Source organism: Hemicordylus capensis, chromosome 2 (genome assembly GCF_027244095.1).
Source record: "Hemicordylus capensis ecotype Gifberg chromosome 2, rHemCap1.1.pri, whole genome shotgun sequence".
In the NCBI taxonomy this organism is placed as follows: domain Eukaryota; kingdom Metazoa; phylum Chordata; class Lepidosauria; order Squamata; family Cordylidae; genus Hemicordylus; species Hemicordylus capensis.
The window spans coordinates 186,182,577-186,201,306 of NC_069658.1; the positions used below are offsets into that span (position 1 = coordinate 186,182,577).

General features: G+C 43.9%; 1 protein-coding gene across 9 annotated transcripts in view; it reads left to right on the forward strand.

Moving 5' to 3' along the window:
- The window catches only part of WNK3 (WNK lysine deficient protein kinase 3), a 160,820-nt gene that overhangs the window by 70,882 nt on the left and 71,208 nt on the right, over positions 1 to 18,730 (forward strand). For all 9 annotated transcript variants that reach the window (XM_053295654.1, XM_053295653.1, XM_053295652.1 and 6 more), the window contains 5 exons: positions 2,255 to 2,343; positions 3,139 to 3,358; positions 11,195 to 11,483; positions 14,888 to 15,078; positions 17,540 to 17,692. In XM_053295654.1, the coding sequence (XP_053151629.1) occupies positions 2,255 to 2,343; positions 3,139 to 3,358; positions 11,195 to 11,483; positions 14,888 to 15,078; positions 17,540 to 17,692 (942 nt within the window). The remainder of the gene's footprint in view (positions 1 to 2,254; positions 2,344 to 3,138; positions 3,359 to 11,194; positions 11,484 to 14,887; positions 15,079 to 17,539; positions 17,693 to 18,730) is intronic.

Below are 18,730 nucleotides of genomic sequence, written 5' to 3' on the forward strand. Positions count from 1 at the left end.
GGAAGTGAGTATTATATCAGTAAACAGATCAGTAAGCTGATGCTGAAAGCATTCCTTCAAGCTTGCTGCAGTTTTCAGACTTTAATGCATTGTATTAATATATTCTTCCACTTGGCTGTAAATTGCTGCTAGGCCAGCTGAAAACACTTGGGTTCCTGAGGAGGAAAACCCAAACGAACACTTCTTCTACTAATTAATATGGGGCACAATCTATTGGGAAGTTTTTTTCTGTTCAAATAAGCAGGAACTACTGTGCTGATGTGCAGCTCTTACCAGGGGTGTCATTAGCAGGGTGGCCCATGGAGCACAGGCCCCCAGTGAATTGCTCAGAACCCTGAGTCTCATCAGCCACTTCCCTTTTCCATGACCTCTTCCAGAAAGAAAGTTCAGCAGTGGAAGCACCTGCAAAGAGTATTGCTTCTAGCCTCACCTAGCTTTCTGCTGCCTTCACCTTCACACGTGATGTATTATAATATTAGAGACTTTAAAAACCATACATAATTATTTGGGGGGCATGAGGCAGTATGAATGAGTTTAATGATCAAAGGGGGAATTGTGGGCCCCCAGGTCTTGGATCTTTTCAGTACCTAGCTACACCCCTGGCTCTTACAGTGCTTATGAAAAAGAACATTCCAGCGAATGGTGCTCTGTAGGTTAGAAAGCGCTCACATGCCACTCTGCTGCCATTCTTAATGGCACCCAAAATCCATTGGTTGAAGCAGCTGCCTCACTTTGTTTTGTGATGGTGGTGGGGGCACCTCTGAGTATTGGCAAATCAAATTGTATATGCAAATTGTTCAGAATACTAGATTATTCTAGGGTCTCAGTCAGGTCACTCAGGCAATCTTCAGTGATATTCATGCTCATCTGTGATATATATATTGTGTGCATGGGCATGTGATTTATTTATTTATTTATAATTGTTAAATTTATACTCCGCCTTTCATTAAGAAAATCCCAAGGTGGCTCACAATAAAATTTAAAAACAAGAGCATAAAAAAGACACATTAAAACATTGAGCTAAAAAAATATAAAAACAAATCTGATTTTAAAAAAAATTAAAACACAAGCATAAAAACAGTACAAAATACAAGAAGCCACAGCATAGACAATCATATAAAAGCCTGGGTAAAAGGCCATGATTTGACATGCTTGATTATAACTGATGATAACTGCATCCTAGCTATAAGTGTTGATCTTAAAAGAGACAACTGTAAGTTTGAAAAATGCTTGTCTTACATGTTTTTAGAGTGTGTGTGTGTGTGTGTGTGTGTGTGTGTGTGTGTGTGTGTATCTCAGTTGAACATAATATAAAAATATTTAGGACACTGAAGTAAAAGCTCTAAATATATGAGGTATAACATATAGGAGACTGATTTTGAATGGTTAGTTAAAACCAGTGCCTTTTAAAAATTTCACTTTCAGTACAAATATCCTTTTTAGTTTTCTCATATTGAATATTCTCAAAATCTAAGCCATTAAAATTTATTTTTGAAATTATTGAAACAAGGCTGTGTGTATATATCTGTCCATGTTATTGTATCTCTGCATCAGTAGTGAGATTGAGTGAGAGTTTGAATCATTTAAAAAATGTATTTGCTAGCATCCAATAGTGTGGGAAAGCTTTTCCTGAAAAGCTGTTTAAGATATCTTCATAATAAACGATAGAAACAATACTTAGGATGATTTGCCTTAAGTTACTCCACTGAACATTATACTATTCAGGTGTTGAGGATAGATTCTGATATTTTCCTGAAGCTGAAGACTGAGGTTCTCACCTTTTATATGGCAAAAGGTTTTTCTGCATATTATGTATCTCATGTTCATTTATATAAAGAGGACAACATACAGAGAGCTTTATTAGGCTGATTTTCATGCACGATCATGAAATGTTCTTATATCTGGGTGTGAATGGCCAGCTAAAAGAAGAGATTAGTCAAATGGATTAGAATGGATTTTGTCCCTCATCACAATATTGCATAAAGCCTGGACACTCAGCTGATCTTATTTAGAAGCAATAGCTGGGATTTTTGAAATGGAGATTATGACTGCAGTTTGCAAGCTCGTTGGGCTGAGGTAAGACTTGTCTCCAATTAAATGTCTTGAGGATCAGAGCTATGTGGCTGAAATCTAACTTAGGTTGCTTGGAAGAGCCTTGTTTCTGTAAATTGGGGATTTTCTATCATTCTCTCTAGCGGCAGTAGAGAAAGCTCCTGCTGGCTATTTCTGTTAACTTGCACCTCTTCTCTCCTAGGGCATTAAACCTGCCAGTTTTAATAAGGTGACTGACCCAGAGGTGAAAGAGATCATTGAAGGCTGCATTCGGCAAAACAAGTCTGAAAGGTGAGCAAACCGATTTTGTGCTTCTAGTTGCTTTTTCACCATAAAATGAGATGTAGTCTTTGTGAGCATTAATAGGGTTTTGTTGGTACTGGCAACAAAGGACCTGATTAAGCAAAGCGTTCCTGCTTGGTGTAGCACTTTTAAGCACCTGCATAAGTTCCTTTGAAGTCAAAGCAAATTAAGAGCAAACAATGTAACTCACATGGCTAAATTGGGAATTGTCTGGCTTGTATCCAAAATGAGAAATATGAGGAACTGGATATGGAGGAAAGAGGAAGGCCCAATATTTTGCAGGCAGACAAGAGGATTTAAAATTCTGTTGTGCATTTGAACAGGTAGGTTTGGGTCCTAGAACTCCTCTCTTTGGTATATGGAGAAGCATGCAATCTAGTAGTATAAAGCAGAGAGGCAGGACTAACTTTACTAATGTGATAGAAGAAGGGATTCTGTACCTCTTAATTTTAAGTTCTAGCCTATGCAAAGAGAGTGGTGTTGTTACTACAGAGAGCTGGGGCTTTCGGGTTCTTTTCTTAGGTATCTTTCATCTGTACCTTGGTCTTGGGAAAATGATACTGTTTTGCGGGGGCTGATTTGGGGGGGGTGGTGATGCAAGGGCCTGCTTGTCTATGTTGCCTTAGCTGTACAACAGTAACAAAGTGGTGTATGTAGCATATTGTGGAAGGCCCCTAAGGAAGTCTAATATTTATGAGAAAAGCAACCCACCAAATATTGGTATGCTTTTGGTGCAGGGTTCAGAAGGCACACTTACATCTTTCATGTCTTTCTTACTGTCAGGCTCTCAATCAAAGACCTCTTGAACCATGCCTTCTTTGCTGAGGATACTGGACTCCGAGTGGAACTGGCTGAGGATGATGATGGGCTGAATTCTTCTTTGGCTTTGAGACTTTGGGTAGAAGATCCCAAGAAACTGAAAGGCAAGCACAAAGACAATGAAGCCATCGAATTCAGTTTCAACCTTGAAACAGATGTCCCAGAGGAAGTGGCCTGTGAAATGGTGGGTATCGCCATTGTTTTTCTGTACCCAGAATGTTGGGGGCAATATGCTAAATCACTGTAAACCGCTTAGAGAGCTTCGGCTATAAAGCGGTATATAAATGTAAGTGCTATTGCTATTGCTATTGCTATTCTGTGGCGTAGCAGCATTTCCAACTGCTTCTGTTGTTTCATTCCAAACATGGGGCTTTGCTTGTACCATTTTATATCCTCTCTTTTACAATATCCTTTCTTGTCCCTTTTGTCATTCTACTTCCCTGCTGCTGGTCACCATATGATCTAAATTTCTTCCATTGAGTGCAATTTACCTTCTGGGTTGTCTGAGGTTCAACATTTGGTTTAGGAATAGAAATATTTTTGTAGCCCAGTCCTAAACAGGATTACATAGAGGTAAACTCAGCTGAGTTTGTTAGTACTTTCTTTCTGTCATGCTAGTTTTCTATGTGCATGCAGACTTTTGTGTGGGAGAATATTCAGACATTTAACCCCTCTCCAGCAAGCTGAAATTGTACTGTCCCGCAAACAGACACTACATATGAGACTGTTGGTAGTGTTTTCCCTCTTAATCATACTAGATCTAAAAGATGAAGAACTCTATTCAGCCTATTGAATTGCTAAGGTAATGTGATTTTAATTTAGTCATAAGGTAATGAGATTTTAATTAGTTTCTTGATATTCTACAGGATGAAGAGGACCATGAGATCAGAGAGGGACTGGTCAGCTTCTTGCCAGTGGGCAGGCATTTTCCCCAGCATGACCTCTGAAGTTGCATGAAGCTGGGATTTCATAAGAGCTGGCTGTTTTGTACCCAGTAAGTGGCCATCCAGTCTAGCACTGCACTGGTGCAAGAGTGATTGACGTCCAGGCTAATGTTGCACATTGTATGAGGGGGAGGGTTGATTTTTGAGAGTCCCCCCCCCTTCCTCTGAAGCCCACTGTGCCTCCTGAAAATGTGTTCTTGAGGGCTGTGCAGGTAAGCATAGCATTAGTCTGGATGTCACTGTTGCACCAGTGCAGTGCTAGTCTGGATGTCGGCCAACAGGATGATGGTGAACTAGGCAAGAGCTGGTAGAGATATTGTAGGACTAGACAAATCCTTTCCTTTCTTCTTTTTTAGCTGTGTTTCCATCCTTTGCCCAAGTTATCTGTTTAGGCTGTGGATTCTTCATTCTACTTCTCTGTTGCCTTGGTTTTGTTTTCATAAAACATTTGGCTTCACAGCAACCTGACAAATAACAGCTGATGGCTGATGATATTGAAAGGAGTCATAGCAGTGCATCTGTTCTCTTTGGATAGCAAGGGCTTTTATCCTTAGAACATCACCCACTGCCAGCCAGCGATGATATTTCATTTGTTTTATATTTTGTGGAATGTATTCCTAGTGTTGTGCTCGCCTCTGGATTTTTCTGTTTGGCTAGATTTGGAGGGTGACTTCCCTGAGTAGTTGGGCAATTTGGAACCACTTTTTTGACAGCTCCACTTAACACAATTGCTATGCTGGAATGATTTGTCATTTAATCAGATTTTCCACTTTAAGGCATAAGTCTGTGTCCCATAGGGGAATGTTTCATTGGTACTTCAAGCATGCAGCACAACCATTTGATACTTGACAGCTGTTTACTTGACAACAAACCTCTTTTCTGGAGTTTTTAATAATAATAATATGCTTAGCACTTGTGAAGCACTTTTTGTGTGTGCAAAGGGCTTCACATTATCTTGATGTAATTTTTACATCACCCTGTAAGGTAAGTATTATCCATTTATTGCAAGCTGGGAAGCTGAAGTTGAAAGGGAGTGGCTTTCCTCAGGCCACATCATGAATTCATGGCAGAGATGAGATTTGAACTGGGAAAATCCTGATTCTCTGCTGCTGCAGTCCAAGGGCATCTCACATGTGGGTTATGCTTCTCCATGTGACACTAGAAGGCAGGACTATGCAAATTAAGTTAGGCTTTTTAAGGCTGGCAGGAGCTTGACCCCCCCCCCCAGTTCTTTTAGTCCTGCTTGACTCTAAGTCAGCTTCTCCTCAGCTCCTATCAGTTTTCTTGATCTTTTATTAGGCTCTTTGGTTTTTTCCTCCTTTCTCTCTCTCTCTCTCTCTCTCTCTCTCTCTCTATCTATCTATCTATCTAAGTTCCAGTTTGCTCCTTTCACTTTCATTTCCCCCCTCTGTGCTGCTACTTTTTTCTCTCTGCTCCTTTGCTGCATGGAAAGAGCAACCAGGGTACGCCACGTGAGGGTACCAAAAGGCAAACTGCAACAGGGCCTCCCAAAGGCCATTATAGTATCCGGGAACCCACCCTTGAGGTCCTGTTCACTGGCTTGCTTAGCGGCACAGTGCAGCTCCATGGAACACTTGGCCCCTGCCAAACAGCTGATGGGTGGCATTCCGGAGCGAGAAGGAGTAAGAACCACCATTTTGGAGGGCAGGAAAGTGGCCTAGGCATTGACCTTGCTGTCGCTTCCCGCCAGCCCTGTGGGTAGCCCGCCATTCGTGGCTGCAGCCCTGCTACCCCCACACATTCAGAGAAGCCTTGCGGGGCATGTAGAAGAACGTTGAAGCCCAGAAGCTCCAACTATGGCCTCCACCAGCAGCTTAAGGGTACAGAGGAAAATGGGGGCGCAAAAGGCAGTGGAGGCACCTGAAGGCACGGGAGTGGGCCCAGCTGTGTCCAAGGCTGCAACAACGCACACGGTTGTTACCAGTAGTGCAGCAACGGCAGCGACTTCGCATCCGGTGAGCCCAGCCCAAGTTGGGTCTTTTGGTCATTTTACCTCCCCACCCCAGGACCCTCGGGGACATTCACACTCCCTCAGCCTATCCCTGTCCGTGAAGCCCTCTCCCAGATGCTAGGGGACATTCCACCCACCTGGGATTTATTCGTGAAATCATTTGAGCAGACCAAGCACGTTGCCTTTTCATCCTCTACTGCTTCTTCAGTCTTGGAAGAGACAGCCCCTAAAAAAGCAAAAAAGTGAAATGTTGCAAAAGCCTGAAAAGGGAGATTTAATTCAAAACACAGAGATAAGAGTGTGCCCTCATCTGAGCTCTCTGACCCAGGTTCCCTCAATCCCAGGGGCCCGCTACTTAGGGAGACGGGTGACCTACCCACTGAAACCCCTCAAAGGCCTCCAGGAAGACCCCTGGGTGAACCAGTACCTGTTATTCTGCTTGATGAGGAACCTACTTCACCAGAAAACCCAGGACTCCCTACAGACCCCTTGCGGGAAGAGGATCGTGATCAACCAAGAGAGGAGGGGGAATGGTCAGAGGGTGATGAACCTGAGAGCTCAGAGGCACCACAGAGGCTTTTTCAGCCCATAGACTTGGCCCTGTTCATGTCCAAGACTGTGCATGCCCTGGGGTGAAATCCTCCTGCCTCAGGAATCCTAGCCTCTGAGTAAAAGTGCGCTGGTGATCCCAGGTTGAAAGTCACATAATTCGCCCCTGCCAATTCCTAAACAATTTGTGGAAGTGGCAAAAAGTGAATGGACAGTTTCTACCTCCTCAAAAAGGGCTAACACTATAGCAAATAAGCTGTATGCATTCCAGCAAGGTGGGGTGGGGGGAAGATTTTCAACATGCCCCCTTCGGATGCCCCCATTGTAGCTATGATTTCTGGTTTGGTTCTGATACGGGTCGGGGAATCAGCTCTAAAATACCCTGCTGACAAACACATGGAGGCGGCCATGAAACGTGTGCATGACTCCACAGTACTGTCAATGAGAGCCGCTACAGTTGCCTCCATGGTGGCTAGAACATCATTAATCTGGCTAGATGACTTGATTCAGGAACCTCCCTCTGACCCAATCAGGCTGAGGAAACCACTTTTAAAGCTGCATAAGGCACAAGCCTTTATGGCGGATGCTACTCTTGACTCCCTCTGATTTGCATCCCGGGTGGCTACTGCCTCTGTGGTGGGCCGTCGCAATTTGTGGTTAAAATACTGGCAGGTGGACGTGGCCTCCAAAACTAACCTTACTGCTGTTCCCTTCAATGGGGAAAAATTGTTTGGGGATGAGGCCCTAAAAGAGATCCTAGTGGAGTCAAAGGACAAGAAGAAAGCCATGCCATCTTCATTATGGAAGCAGGACTGCCCCCAAGGACGGCGGTGCTTTCAGTTCTTTCATCCCTTTAGATTGCCCTCTGGTGGCAGGAACAGGGGATTCTGTTCACAATGTCCCTACTGGGGCAGATCTAGATCCACCAGACAGGGCTTTGGTAGTATGGCAGCCTTCAACGCCCTAACCAAGCAATCTAAGCAATAGGCATGACTCGTGTGTGTGTGTGTGTGCGCCCCTAGGTGGTCGCCTCTCCTCACATTGGCACGTCTCGGAGGTTACCACTTCAGACCTTTGGGTTCTTACCACCATAAAAGAGGGCTACTCCATAGAGTTGACCAAGCCACCCCCTCACCACTTCCTTCCCACTCTAACCTCCCACCTTCAGCAGAAACACCAAGGCCTGCAGGGGGCGATTCAACACCTGTTAGCAATCGGAGCCATAGAGCCTGTCTCACTAGATCAGCAGGGCACGGGCAGTGTTCCCTCTAACAGGGAATCCCAGATCTTTTTGACTACAACTCACATAATTCCCAGCCAAAGGCCATTGCTGCTGGGGATGCTGGGAGTTGTAGTCAACAACATCTGGAATTTCCTGTTAGAGGGAAGGCTGGGCACAGGCATTTCCTCGATAATCTTTACAGTACCCAAGAAGGACCGCTCCTTGAGGGAGGTGCTGGACTTAAAACACCTAAACTGCTTCATGCACAGAAGGAAGTTCCTCATGGAATCCCTAAGATCAATTGAGGAAGCACTACAACAACTAGACCTGCTTTCCTCCATAGACCTCAAGGAGGCATACCTACACGCACCTATACACCAAAACAGCCACTACTTGCTGTGTTTTCTCTACGCAGGAGTCCATTATCAGTTCAGGGCTCTCCCATTCAGCCTCTCATCTGCCCCATGCATATTTAGAAAGATCCTGTCTCTGGTGACTCTGCATTTCTTCCGCTAAGGCGTGAAGATTTATGCTTTTCTGGATGATCTCATAAAGTCTCAGTCAACACAGGCAACCCAAAGGGACCTACAGTCTACTCTACAGGTGCTCGAAAATCAGGTCTTCCTGATCAACAGGGAAAATAGTCAATTGAACCCAGCACACCACCTTCTTCACCTGGGGGTCCTCATAGACCCACAGCAAGATGAATATCATCCAGCAAGAGAGGTTGGGGAGCCCATTGCCTCCAGCAGTCGGCCCGAGGCAGGTGGTCAGCAGAGGAGCGTCAACACAGCATCAACTGGCTGGAGCTCAGGGCAATCTGCATGGCTTCTCAGGAGTTCTACATCACCACATCCTTATACACACAGACAACACCATGGTCAAGGCACACATAAATCGTCATGGGGGAACCCGGTCAAGGTCTCTGCAGGCAGAAGCAGTCCTTCTGTTTCTGTGGGCAGAACAACATGTAAGTGTCTCTGGCAGCCCATCATGTGCAGGGGGCCTCAACATTGTGGCAGACTGGCTCGGTCGGATCTTCTTCCAAGAGAGTAACAATTAAACCCAGTAATTTTCCAGCTGATAGTAGTTCACTTCAGCCAGCTGGTGGTGGGTCTCTTCGCAGTGCCAGCCAATGCACAAGTTCCCCACTTCTTCACCAGGTTCCCCTGCCGACAAGCGGAAGAGGTGGATGCAATATCATTGCCTTGGCTGGCAGGCCTCTTATATGCCTTTCCACTTACACCGCTCCTGGCCCAGGTGCTCCGACTAATCAAGATCCTCAAAGCACAGGTTATCCTTGTAGCCCCATTCTGGCCAAGAAGACTGTGGTTCACAGAACTTGCCAATTTAGCCACAGAAGTGTGTCACCCAGATCTCGGTGTGGCTAAGACTCGCCGCATGGAAACTGAGCGGTGCATCTTGAAACAGCATGGCTACTTGGCCAAGGTGCTTAACACAATGCTCACTTTCAGGTGCCCCTCCACTAACAGAATTTATCAATATACATGGAGGGCCTTCCTGCTATGGTCTGCACGACATGGAGTACCTCGGGGGTCAGCCACCATGACACATCTCCTACAGTTTCTTCAAGATGGTCTGGACCAAGGCCTATCAGTGAATATGCTCAAGCACCAGGTTGCTTCCTTGGTGGGGCTTACTCAGGGACTTCTAAACGATCCATACAACGTTACTCCGACTTAAGACATTTCCAGAGAGGTGCCTCTCTCCTCCAGTTGTTAATAGTTTTCCTACGTGGCACCTGCATACAGTCCTGAAAGCACTCCAGGGTCCTCTCTTTAAATCTGTATCCACTATACCGTTATGCCTACTCTCTTTTAGACTGGTTTTTCTTATTGCTATTACCTCGGCCTGTAGCGTCTCTGAGCTCAGGGCCTCATCTATCCATAAAAAACTGTGTATTTTTTCTGCAGACTCTGTAAAGCTTATTCCAGACCCCTTTTTCCATCCTAAGGTGGCATCTCTTTTTCATATGTTACAGGACATTATTCTCCCTACCTTTTGCCCTAAGCCAGTTCACCTGGCAGAGAAGGCCTGGCACAAGCTGGACATCCAGAGGTGCCTTAAAACATATGCAAAACGCATTAGGACAACTGAGTCACTTTTTGTTTCCTTTTTACCTCGCACCATGGGCCAGGCTGTCACCCCTGCCACATTGGCTAGTTGGTTAAAGACATGCATAGCTCTAGCCTATGAGTCCCCAAACCTCAGGCCACCCACTAAGGTTTTTGCCCACTCTACTAGGGCTGCAGCTATATCTGCGGCTTTCTCTACGAATGCCCTGGTACAGGATATTTGCTGAGCAGCCACCTGGAGGGCATCATCTACCTTTACTACACACTACGTTGGATGCCTTCACCTCTGCCCAAGCATCTTTTGGGAGGCGAGTTCTCCACCGGGTTCTCCCTTCAGAGTAGGCGCGGGGCTCCCTCCCTGGTTGGACTTATGGCTGTGGTATGTCCCAACACACGAGATGCCCTTGGACTGCAGCAGCAGAGAATGGAGCATTGGTTCCTCATTGTGAAAGCTTCTTCTTGCTCCTTGCATCCAAGGGCGTCTCGACCCGCCCTGCAGCACCAGCGCCTACTTTACAGGGACACTCTGAAGGGGTAATCTCTTTTTGCTTTGACCTGCTCCTGAATATTTTATAACTTCTTTGTCCTACTGGAGTCTAGCCTAGACAGGCGCCACAAGACTTTTCTTGTTTACCATAAGTAGTTCCAGTTTGGATTTGTTGGCTTGAGTTAATGCTAGTTAAAGTGTTTTTTTCTTCATAGAGGTGTTCTTCACCTCTGGTCCTAAAATAACTGGGGGCTCATGCTCCTCCCAGCCTTCAAAAGCCTAACTTAATTTGCATAGTCCTAGCTTCTAGGGTCACATGCAGCAAGAAGAAGCCTTCACAGTGAGTAACCGATACTCAATTTTTAAACTCAGCTAGTGCACTACACCAGCTCTCATTTAAATCCATGCTAGTTATAGAGTCTGTCTGATTGATGGGTATTTTGGTTAAGATACTAATATTGGAGCAGCCATATGACTACTGCCTAGTATTGATCATTCAGTGTATTTGCACTTAACCAGATAAACCACAACCAAAGTCTAGCAGCATTTACATTTGAGGGACGGTCACTTGCTATTTGTCTACCTGGAGCTCTGGATAATGGGTCTGAGATTGATTTAATGTGTGCATAGCACAGAGTTTATTGCAGTGGGACCCTGCTTGAAGTCTTGAGCAAATGCATCCCTAAACACTCAGTGAAAGAGAGTTTTTAGGGTTTTCAACAGACCCCGCCTTTTTCTTTTGATGTCCAGGTGAAGTCGGGATTCTTTCACGAAAGTGATTCTAAAGCTGTGGCTAAATCCATCCGGGATCGTGTTACCCTGATCAAGAAGACACGGGACCGGAGGCAAGTGGGCTACCTGGAGGAAAGGAGGGACTCTCAAAATAAGTTACCAAGTGGGCTTCCACTACTCCAGCCACAAGGTTCATCGCTCACCACTCCTTCCCAGCCGAGTAGGACTGAGTGTGAGGAAACTGAGGTTGATCAGCATGTCCGGCAGCAAATCTTTCAACAAATGCAACACAGCTCCTCACTCACTGGTAAGGAGAAGCAAAAGACCCTGGATTTTTCTGAGTCCTGTACTGCACTAAGATTCATAAAAGATAAATCGGAGTGTCAGCCAAATAAATGACCCTGAGGCGGTCAAGGCTCAGTTACTTGCTGCTTTATTGGAGGCCAGTTAGCCAGTGGTGTTGACCAATGCCATACTTGTTATAAGGTACTAGGGCCCATGTTAATCCACCACCCTAAAATGAATTGTTCTGTAGTAAAATTCTCTGATCTCACATGTGTAAACAGTAGTGCTAGCTTAGCAGATGTCTCAGAGTGATTTTCCAGTTGCTTCTTCAGAAGCCCTTCATTTCATTCGCATGTGGGATGAAAGCAATCTGAACCTGGAAGCACCGTTCATGATGCTGGGCCCCACACTGTGATCTTGGGGAGTTGGGAGCATATTGCTTTTGCTGCTTAAAGGATATCGGCAATCTTGAAGAATATGATGGTGAAACCTATTTTCACAGTCTTAGAGTGGAACTACCTGTTAGGTGTAGTTCCATGTTCCTTTCTCCCCCAGGGCTTTCTTATACCAGGTAAAAATGCTGTACGTGGCTTCAGGTTCAGTGAATGATTGGGGACCTTTATATCTCCCAGGGAGAAAATTCTGTGGGAGAAGGTGTTATGTAATGAGTTTGAGCAGAGAATGATTGGGAAAGAAAAGGTTAAGCAGCCCTTCCAGCCTTTTGCTCAAACTGAGATCACAGGAGGTATATGCAGCTACTTTAGGTGGTAAAAGAGAGAGGGCTAGGTTCTCACAACCTGTTCACTGTCAAAAAACCTGGGAGGAGGAGGAGGCATGCATGCTCCCAAGCAGTGTTCCCTCTAACAGCGATTCCCAGATGTTGTTGACTACAACTCCCAGAATCCTCAAGCAAAAGCCATTGCAGCTGGGAATTCTGGGAGTTCTAGTCATCAACATTTGGGAATCCCTGTTAGAGGGAACACTGCTCCCAAGACTGGATTGCATTTGTGGCTGAAATGCCAGTTGGAGGACCAGGAAGTGATTGTGTGTGAGGCGCAATTGTAGTTTGTTGGTGTGGGCACCATTGCACATGATCACTTCCTGGTCCTCTGACTGGCTTTGCAGCCCTGCACACAATTGAGTCTCAGGAGCATGTGGATCTCCTCCTTACGACTTTTGGTGGCAAACAGATCCTTTCACTCCCAGTGAGAAGAGATGGCACATCTGGAGTAGTGGAGCTGGAAGTATTTTTGTTGTACCCCTATAGTACCACTGGCCAGATAAAGCCACATGGGGCTTCTTTGAATCTAGGTGTAGCACTCCAGCTTTCAAAAGGTCGAAACCAGAGAATCCAGGTTTAGGTACCAATACAATGATTATAGTACAGATTAATAGTAGTAAATTTATTATGGTCCTTAGACCAGCTTAACATTTAAAATAATACATTTATAACTTACAAAACATTTAAATTGCTAATACAAGCTCTATGAAGTTTGGATGCAACAAAACAAAACTTGGCCACATTAATAGATGTAACAAATTTAAAATTTGACAGATAGTACAGATTAATGTGCTATAGCAAATGAGACCTTATTTGGCATTTATTCTCCTGACAATTTGGTTGGCATAAAGATATGTAAGAGTGGAAGCTTCCGATAGGTTTGGGTGCTTAAAGGTCAGGATTTAGCCCAAAGAACACATCCTTCTCAAAACAAGATATGGATATGGTAATATGTTGGTACCAGGGAATTGACAGAGGGAGTGTGACTCTGCTGGTTCTTTTGTATTTCCTGGCAGCGTTCGATACCATCAATCATGATATCCTTCTGGATCGCTTAAGGGAGTTGAGGATAGGAGGCATTACTTTGCAGTGGTTCCACTTCTATCTCTCAGGCAGATTCCAGATGGTGGAGCTTGCTGACAGTTGCTCTTCGAAACGGGAGCTATTATATAGAGTCTTTCAGGGCTCCATTCTGTCACCAATGCTTTTTAACATTTACATGAAACCGCCGGGTGAGGTCATCAGGAGTTTTGGTGCAGGGTGTTATCACTATGCTGATGACACCTAGATCTATTTCTCCTTATCATCTTCATCATAAAATGGCATTCACTCCCTAAATACCTGCCTACGGGCAGTAATGGGCTGGATGAGGGACAACAAATTGAAGCTGAATTCAAGCAAGATGGAGGTGCACATTGTGGGGGATCGGAATTTGAGGGATGAGTTAGATCTTTCTATGCTTGAAGGCGTAACTCTCCCCCAGAAGGTTTGCAACTTGGGAGTGCTCTTGGATCCAGGCCTCACCCTGGTATCTCAGGTGGAGGCTATGGCCAGGAGCACTTTTCTCCAGCTTCGGCTGATTTGACAGCTGCGTCCATTCCTTGGAGAACAATCTCAAAACAGTGGTGCATAAGCTGGTAACTTCCCAGGCTTGACTATTGCAATGCGCTCTATGTGGGGCTGCCTTCGTATTTAGTTCGGAAACTTCAGTTAGTTCAAAATGCGACAGCCAGATTGGTCTCTGGGGTAACCTGGAGAGACCATATTATGCCTGTCTTAAAACAGTTGCACTGGCTGCCAGTATGTTTCTGGGCAAAATACAAAGTGCTGATTCTCACCTTTAAAGCCCTGAATGGCTTAAGTCCAGGTTACCTTAGAGGGTACCTTCTTCTGTATGATCCCTCGCACTCTGAGGTCATCTGGAGAGGTCTGTCTCCTGTTACCACTGTTATGTCTGGTGGCGACTCGGAACCGCTCCTTCTCTGTAGCTGCTCCTGGCCTGTGGAATGCACTCTCGGCAGATATCTGTAGTCTGGGTTTGTTGTTTGGCTTGGCCTTCCAAGGTTTTGAAATCGATGAAATAAATAAATGACAGAGCAGAACTGAATTCAGTGAAAAATTCCTTGTTGCTTGATCAAAAGCCCTTGTCATACCCAGGCCCTCATAGGATGTTTCTCTTATGTGGGGTTATTCTATTAATCTTCCCAACAGTTCTGTGAGATAGGTTAGACTAGGAAAGCCTAACCTTGTGAACTTCATGCTATGCAGGTATCTGAACCCTGGTCCACATGGGCTCCTAATTGAAGCTGGGGATAAAATTCCAAAAAGTGAATTGTGAAGGTTTGAAGCTCCTGGGTCTGTGGCATATAAAATTCTCAGTGACTTCAGCTAGAAGAAAAATAATGCTTATTAAAAAGACTGGACTGTTCCTCTTTGTCTTCTCCAAAAAGCAAGCTTGCATTTTATGTCCTTTCTGTAGTAATTGTTTGGTTGTACTGTGGATGTAGAAGGTGAATTTGCTTGATGGCCTGTGTGACATTCCATGCATCCAGATGTTTGTATACATGAAACAATGATAGGGAGAAGGAGGGGAAATGCTTCTTATGATAGAGCTAACACTCTCTCTCCTTTCCCTACACGGACAGCTGATAGTTTGTCTGAGAGAGGAACAGGATCAGTTATATTGTCAGATGCCTCCAGCCAGCATAGCCTGGCTTTCTCGGAACAGATGATGGGCACCCAGCAAGTCTCCAACCTCTCACAAGCTGAAAACAGTGTTCAAGGGCAAATCTACACTTCAAAGCAGCTGGTGGGGCATTACCAGTCAGTAGCAGGGGTAAGAGATCCATTCTTTTTCTTAAATGTGAATCCTGGCAAAACAGCCACACCATACTAGTGTATTTATGCCTCAGGTTGGAGCATTAGTAGCTACTTGAGTCAGACCCTTGGTCCATCTAGCTCACCTAGCTTTTGTCTGCACTGGCAGTGACACTCCAAGTCTTTCCCAGCCCTACCTGGGTATGTTAAGAATGGAGTTTGTGGCCACCTGCATTCAGAGCAGATGCTTTACCACTGAGCTATGGCTCCATACTTTGATATTTCATTATAAATGATTGTGACTGTGCTGGTCTCAGAGAAGGAATGAAATAAGATAGGTGAGGCATTATTTGTTGTTCAGCTAGCCTCTGTTGATGTGTGAGCATGTACACAGAATTCTTCAATGGTTGTAAGATATTTTGATCTTAAAGACAGGATATACATAAAAATATAAGGAGAATGGACATTTTATGTTCTGTATTAAAAAGTGTGTGTTCCCACATATGCAAAAATTGATCCTTGAAAAGATATTGCATTACCTCTTTTGTATTTTTATGGTGTATTATAATACCAATTAAGACTGAGACATGTTGAGTCATCAATATGTCTAGCTGAACAATAGCATGAACATGTTTGCTTTGGCCAGTATATACACATTCACACTAGTTGGATTGGGGGGAAAGTACATTTAGAATAGCTTTTTATATTTATTTTATTTAATTTAATTTTAATTATTTATTCAGTTTATATACCACACTTCTTAAAGTGGCTCAGGGTGGTTTACATTAAAATAAAAAACATGTAATAAAACAATTAAAAGGGGGGGGGACCACATTTAAACCAGATTAAAATTAAGACTAGATATCAATAAAAGCCAGGCTAAAATGATGGGTCTTTAAGGCTCTCCTGCAGGTTTAAAATTATTATACGAAAATAAGACATCTGTTTCATAATGACTGTAAAATTCGGAACAAGTTCTACTTTATACTAACATACTGGAAGACCCAATTCAAAGGTTTTAATGGAGAGTTAAGGCTTTATGTTTCAACTAGATGCTGGTGAAAATACAGCCTGGAACTGAAGGGAAGCAGATGAATTGTAGGTTAGAGATGTAATTTTTCCAGTGTAGAGGTTAAGCCACCTAACGGCAAAGTGGGGAAATGACTTGATTGCAAGCCAGAGGTTGCTGATTCGAATCTTCACTGGTATGTTTTGCAGACTATGGGAAACACCTATATCAGGCAGCAGCGATATAGGAAGATGCTAAAAGGCATCATCTCATACTGCGCAGGAGATGGCAATGGTAAACCTCTCCTGTATTCTACTAAAGACAACCACAGGGCTCTGTGGTCACCAGGAGTTGACACCGACTCAACAGCACACTTTACTTTAGTGTAGTGGTTAGAGTGCTGGACTAGGACTGGGAGACCTGAGTTCAAATCCCTGTTCAGCAGTGGAACTCGCTGGGTGGCTCTAGGCCAGTCACTTAACTCTCAGCCTAACCTACTTCTCAGGGTTGTTGTGAGGATAAAAATAACCATGTACTCTGGGCTCCTTGGAGAAAGAGCAGAATATAAATGTAAAAATAAATAAAATCTAAAAAATAAATTTGACCTTTCAGGGTATTTTAAGTAAGTAGCAATATTGCCAGCTTTTTCCAGGGTCAGAGAGCAAACATGTGGGAGTCTCAGTTCAATGATTAGAGGGATGGGGTCAGAACCAGCCTGTGGTTTGCAAGATCTTTATGGATGGGCAGATATTATTTGTAGGTTCTCCTGCTAACAAATTTGGGAAGGGCTGATTATTACTCTTTCTCAGGTTTATTTTTGTGTATACTGGCATATTATTAATGAGGAATGGGAAATGGAAGAGAGCTGTTTTTAATCATAATGCACTTTCTAGCCAGTACAAGTATTACTGTACCTTTGAATTACAGATGCAAGACGTTAAAAAAAAATAAAAAAAAATCACTTGTGGAAACAGGTTAACTTCAAACCATGTAGAACTAAGAATAAGATTTGTGCCCAAGAGCATCTGAAGAGCTTGTGAATGAAAAAGGGGACTGAGTCCAGATCTCACCAGTTGTGATCCAGTGTTATTTGCTGGGCCATCTGTTAATTTGGATAGATGCTTAATAACATAAATGGAAGTCTAAAAGACTTCTTAATAACTATTTGTTTGACTTTTTTTATAGATAAGTTCATGCAAAGTGCTATAGATGGACTGAAACTCCTTCATAGATTCTGTTAAAAACAGTTGGATTTTACCATAAATAATGCTAAAACACTGTTTTGTTTATGGACATATCTTTTGGTTAGCTGATCTGTGCTGTGGAGAATGTATCTCAGGAAGATGCTTCATTCTCCCCAGGGAATGTGTCACAGGAGGGTACAAATAGGGCAGATGAGACCAGGAGAACTGGAGCACAGACAATTGTCTTGTTTTTTCTAATATAAGTCAATTAATTTTTCTTTATGCAGGTGCAACAGCAGCCAACTAATGTATCCCACCCCAATGTCTTACCATTGGCCCAGAGTCAGCCTTCAGCTCTGCCTACCCACAATTTGGCACCCCCTCCAGCTCCCCAAACCCAGGTTTCCCCTGTTGCAGTTCAGCAGTTCACGCCAAGGATGGTAAGAACCTTCACTGAAAAACTGCCTTGTTTATGGGTCTTTTTCTCAGCGTCACTGAAAGCACCATCCATGTTAGCCCTTAAGCAATACTCCCATGTAGGCAGCCATGTCCATTGTTAATAGATGGGGTGGGGGCAACCTTCCTATGGGACAACTCGACTGATATTCTTATTCTTAAAAAAACAAACATCTGCCTAGATGTGTGCTGCCAAACAGGAGTTGTAGATGAACTGCAACTCATCCAAATGATTTTTTAAAAGGGAGAAAATTTTACAAATTTTGCTTCTTACTAAAAAAAGTACACATTACAATGGACACATGTGTAGCATTACCTAATGGCTGCTTCTGCACTGCAAAAGATCCTCAGGAAGGAAGGATTTACATTGGCAAAAAGGAGGAGTGCTTAACCTTTCCGCACATGCACCTTCATTGGAGGTGCTTTTCCCCACATGGGGTTCCAGACCTGTGTTTGCAAGGTAAAGATGGGTCTGAAACACTGGCAGGGGTAAAACTTCCAGGAGAGGGGGAGTTTCAGGAGAAAAGTAGTGAGCAGGGTAAGATTTTCTCTGTTGCAAAACTCCCTGTCCTGAGGATACTTTGTAGTGGAGAAGTAGACATTGGACCAGTGTTATATATGGCTGTACTGTAACATGACATTTATTTAAATGACGCTTGCAGGGATTACAGTTGATAGTGGAGAAGCTGTAGTGGGGTGGAGGGAATTTTAACCCTTTCCTCACTTGCCACTTCCCTGCTTCCCCCTCCTATCAGCTTTTCCTCTTGTGGAGTTAAGTCCCAAGAGCTGTGAAATGGACTGGGCTTCTAAAATGTAGCAGAGGCTCCCTGAAAATTGTACTCCCAGAAAAAACTGACCTTCACAAAAATAGTTCTGCCTCAGGCACACATATAGGTAAAACTCGGAAAATTAGAATATCGTGCAAAAGTCCATTAATTTCAGTCATGCAAATTAAAAGGTGAAACTGATATATGAGACAGATGCATTACATGCAAAGCGAGATAAGTCAAGCCTTAATTTGT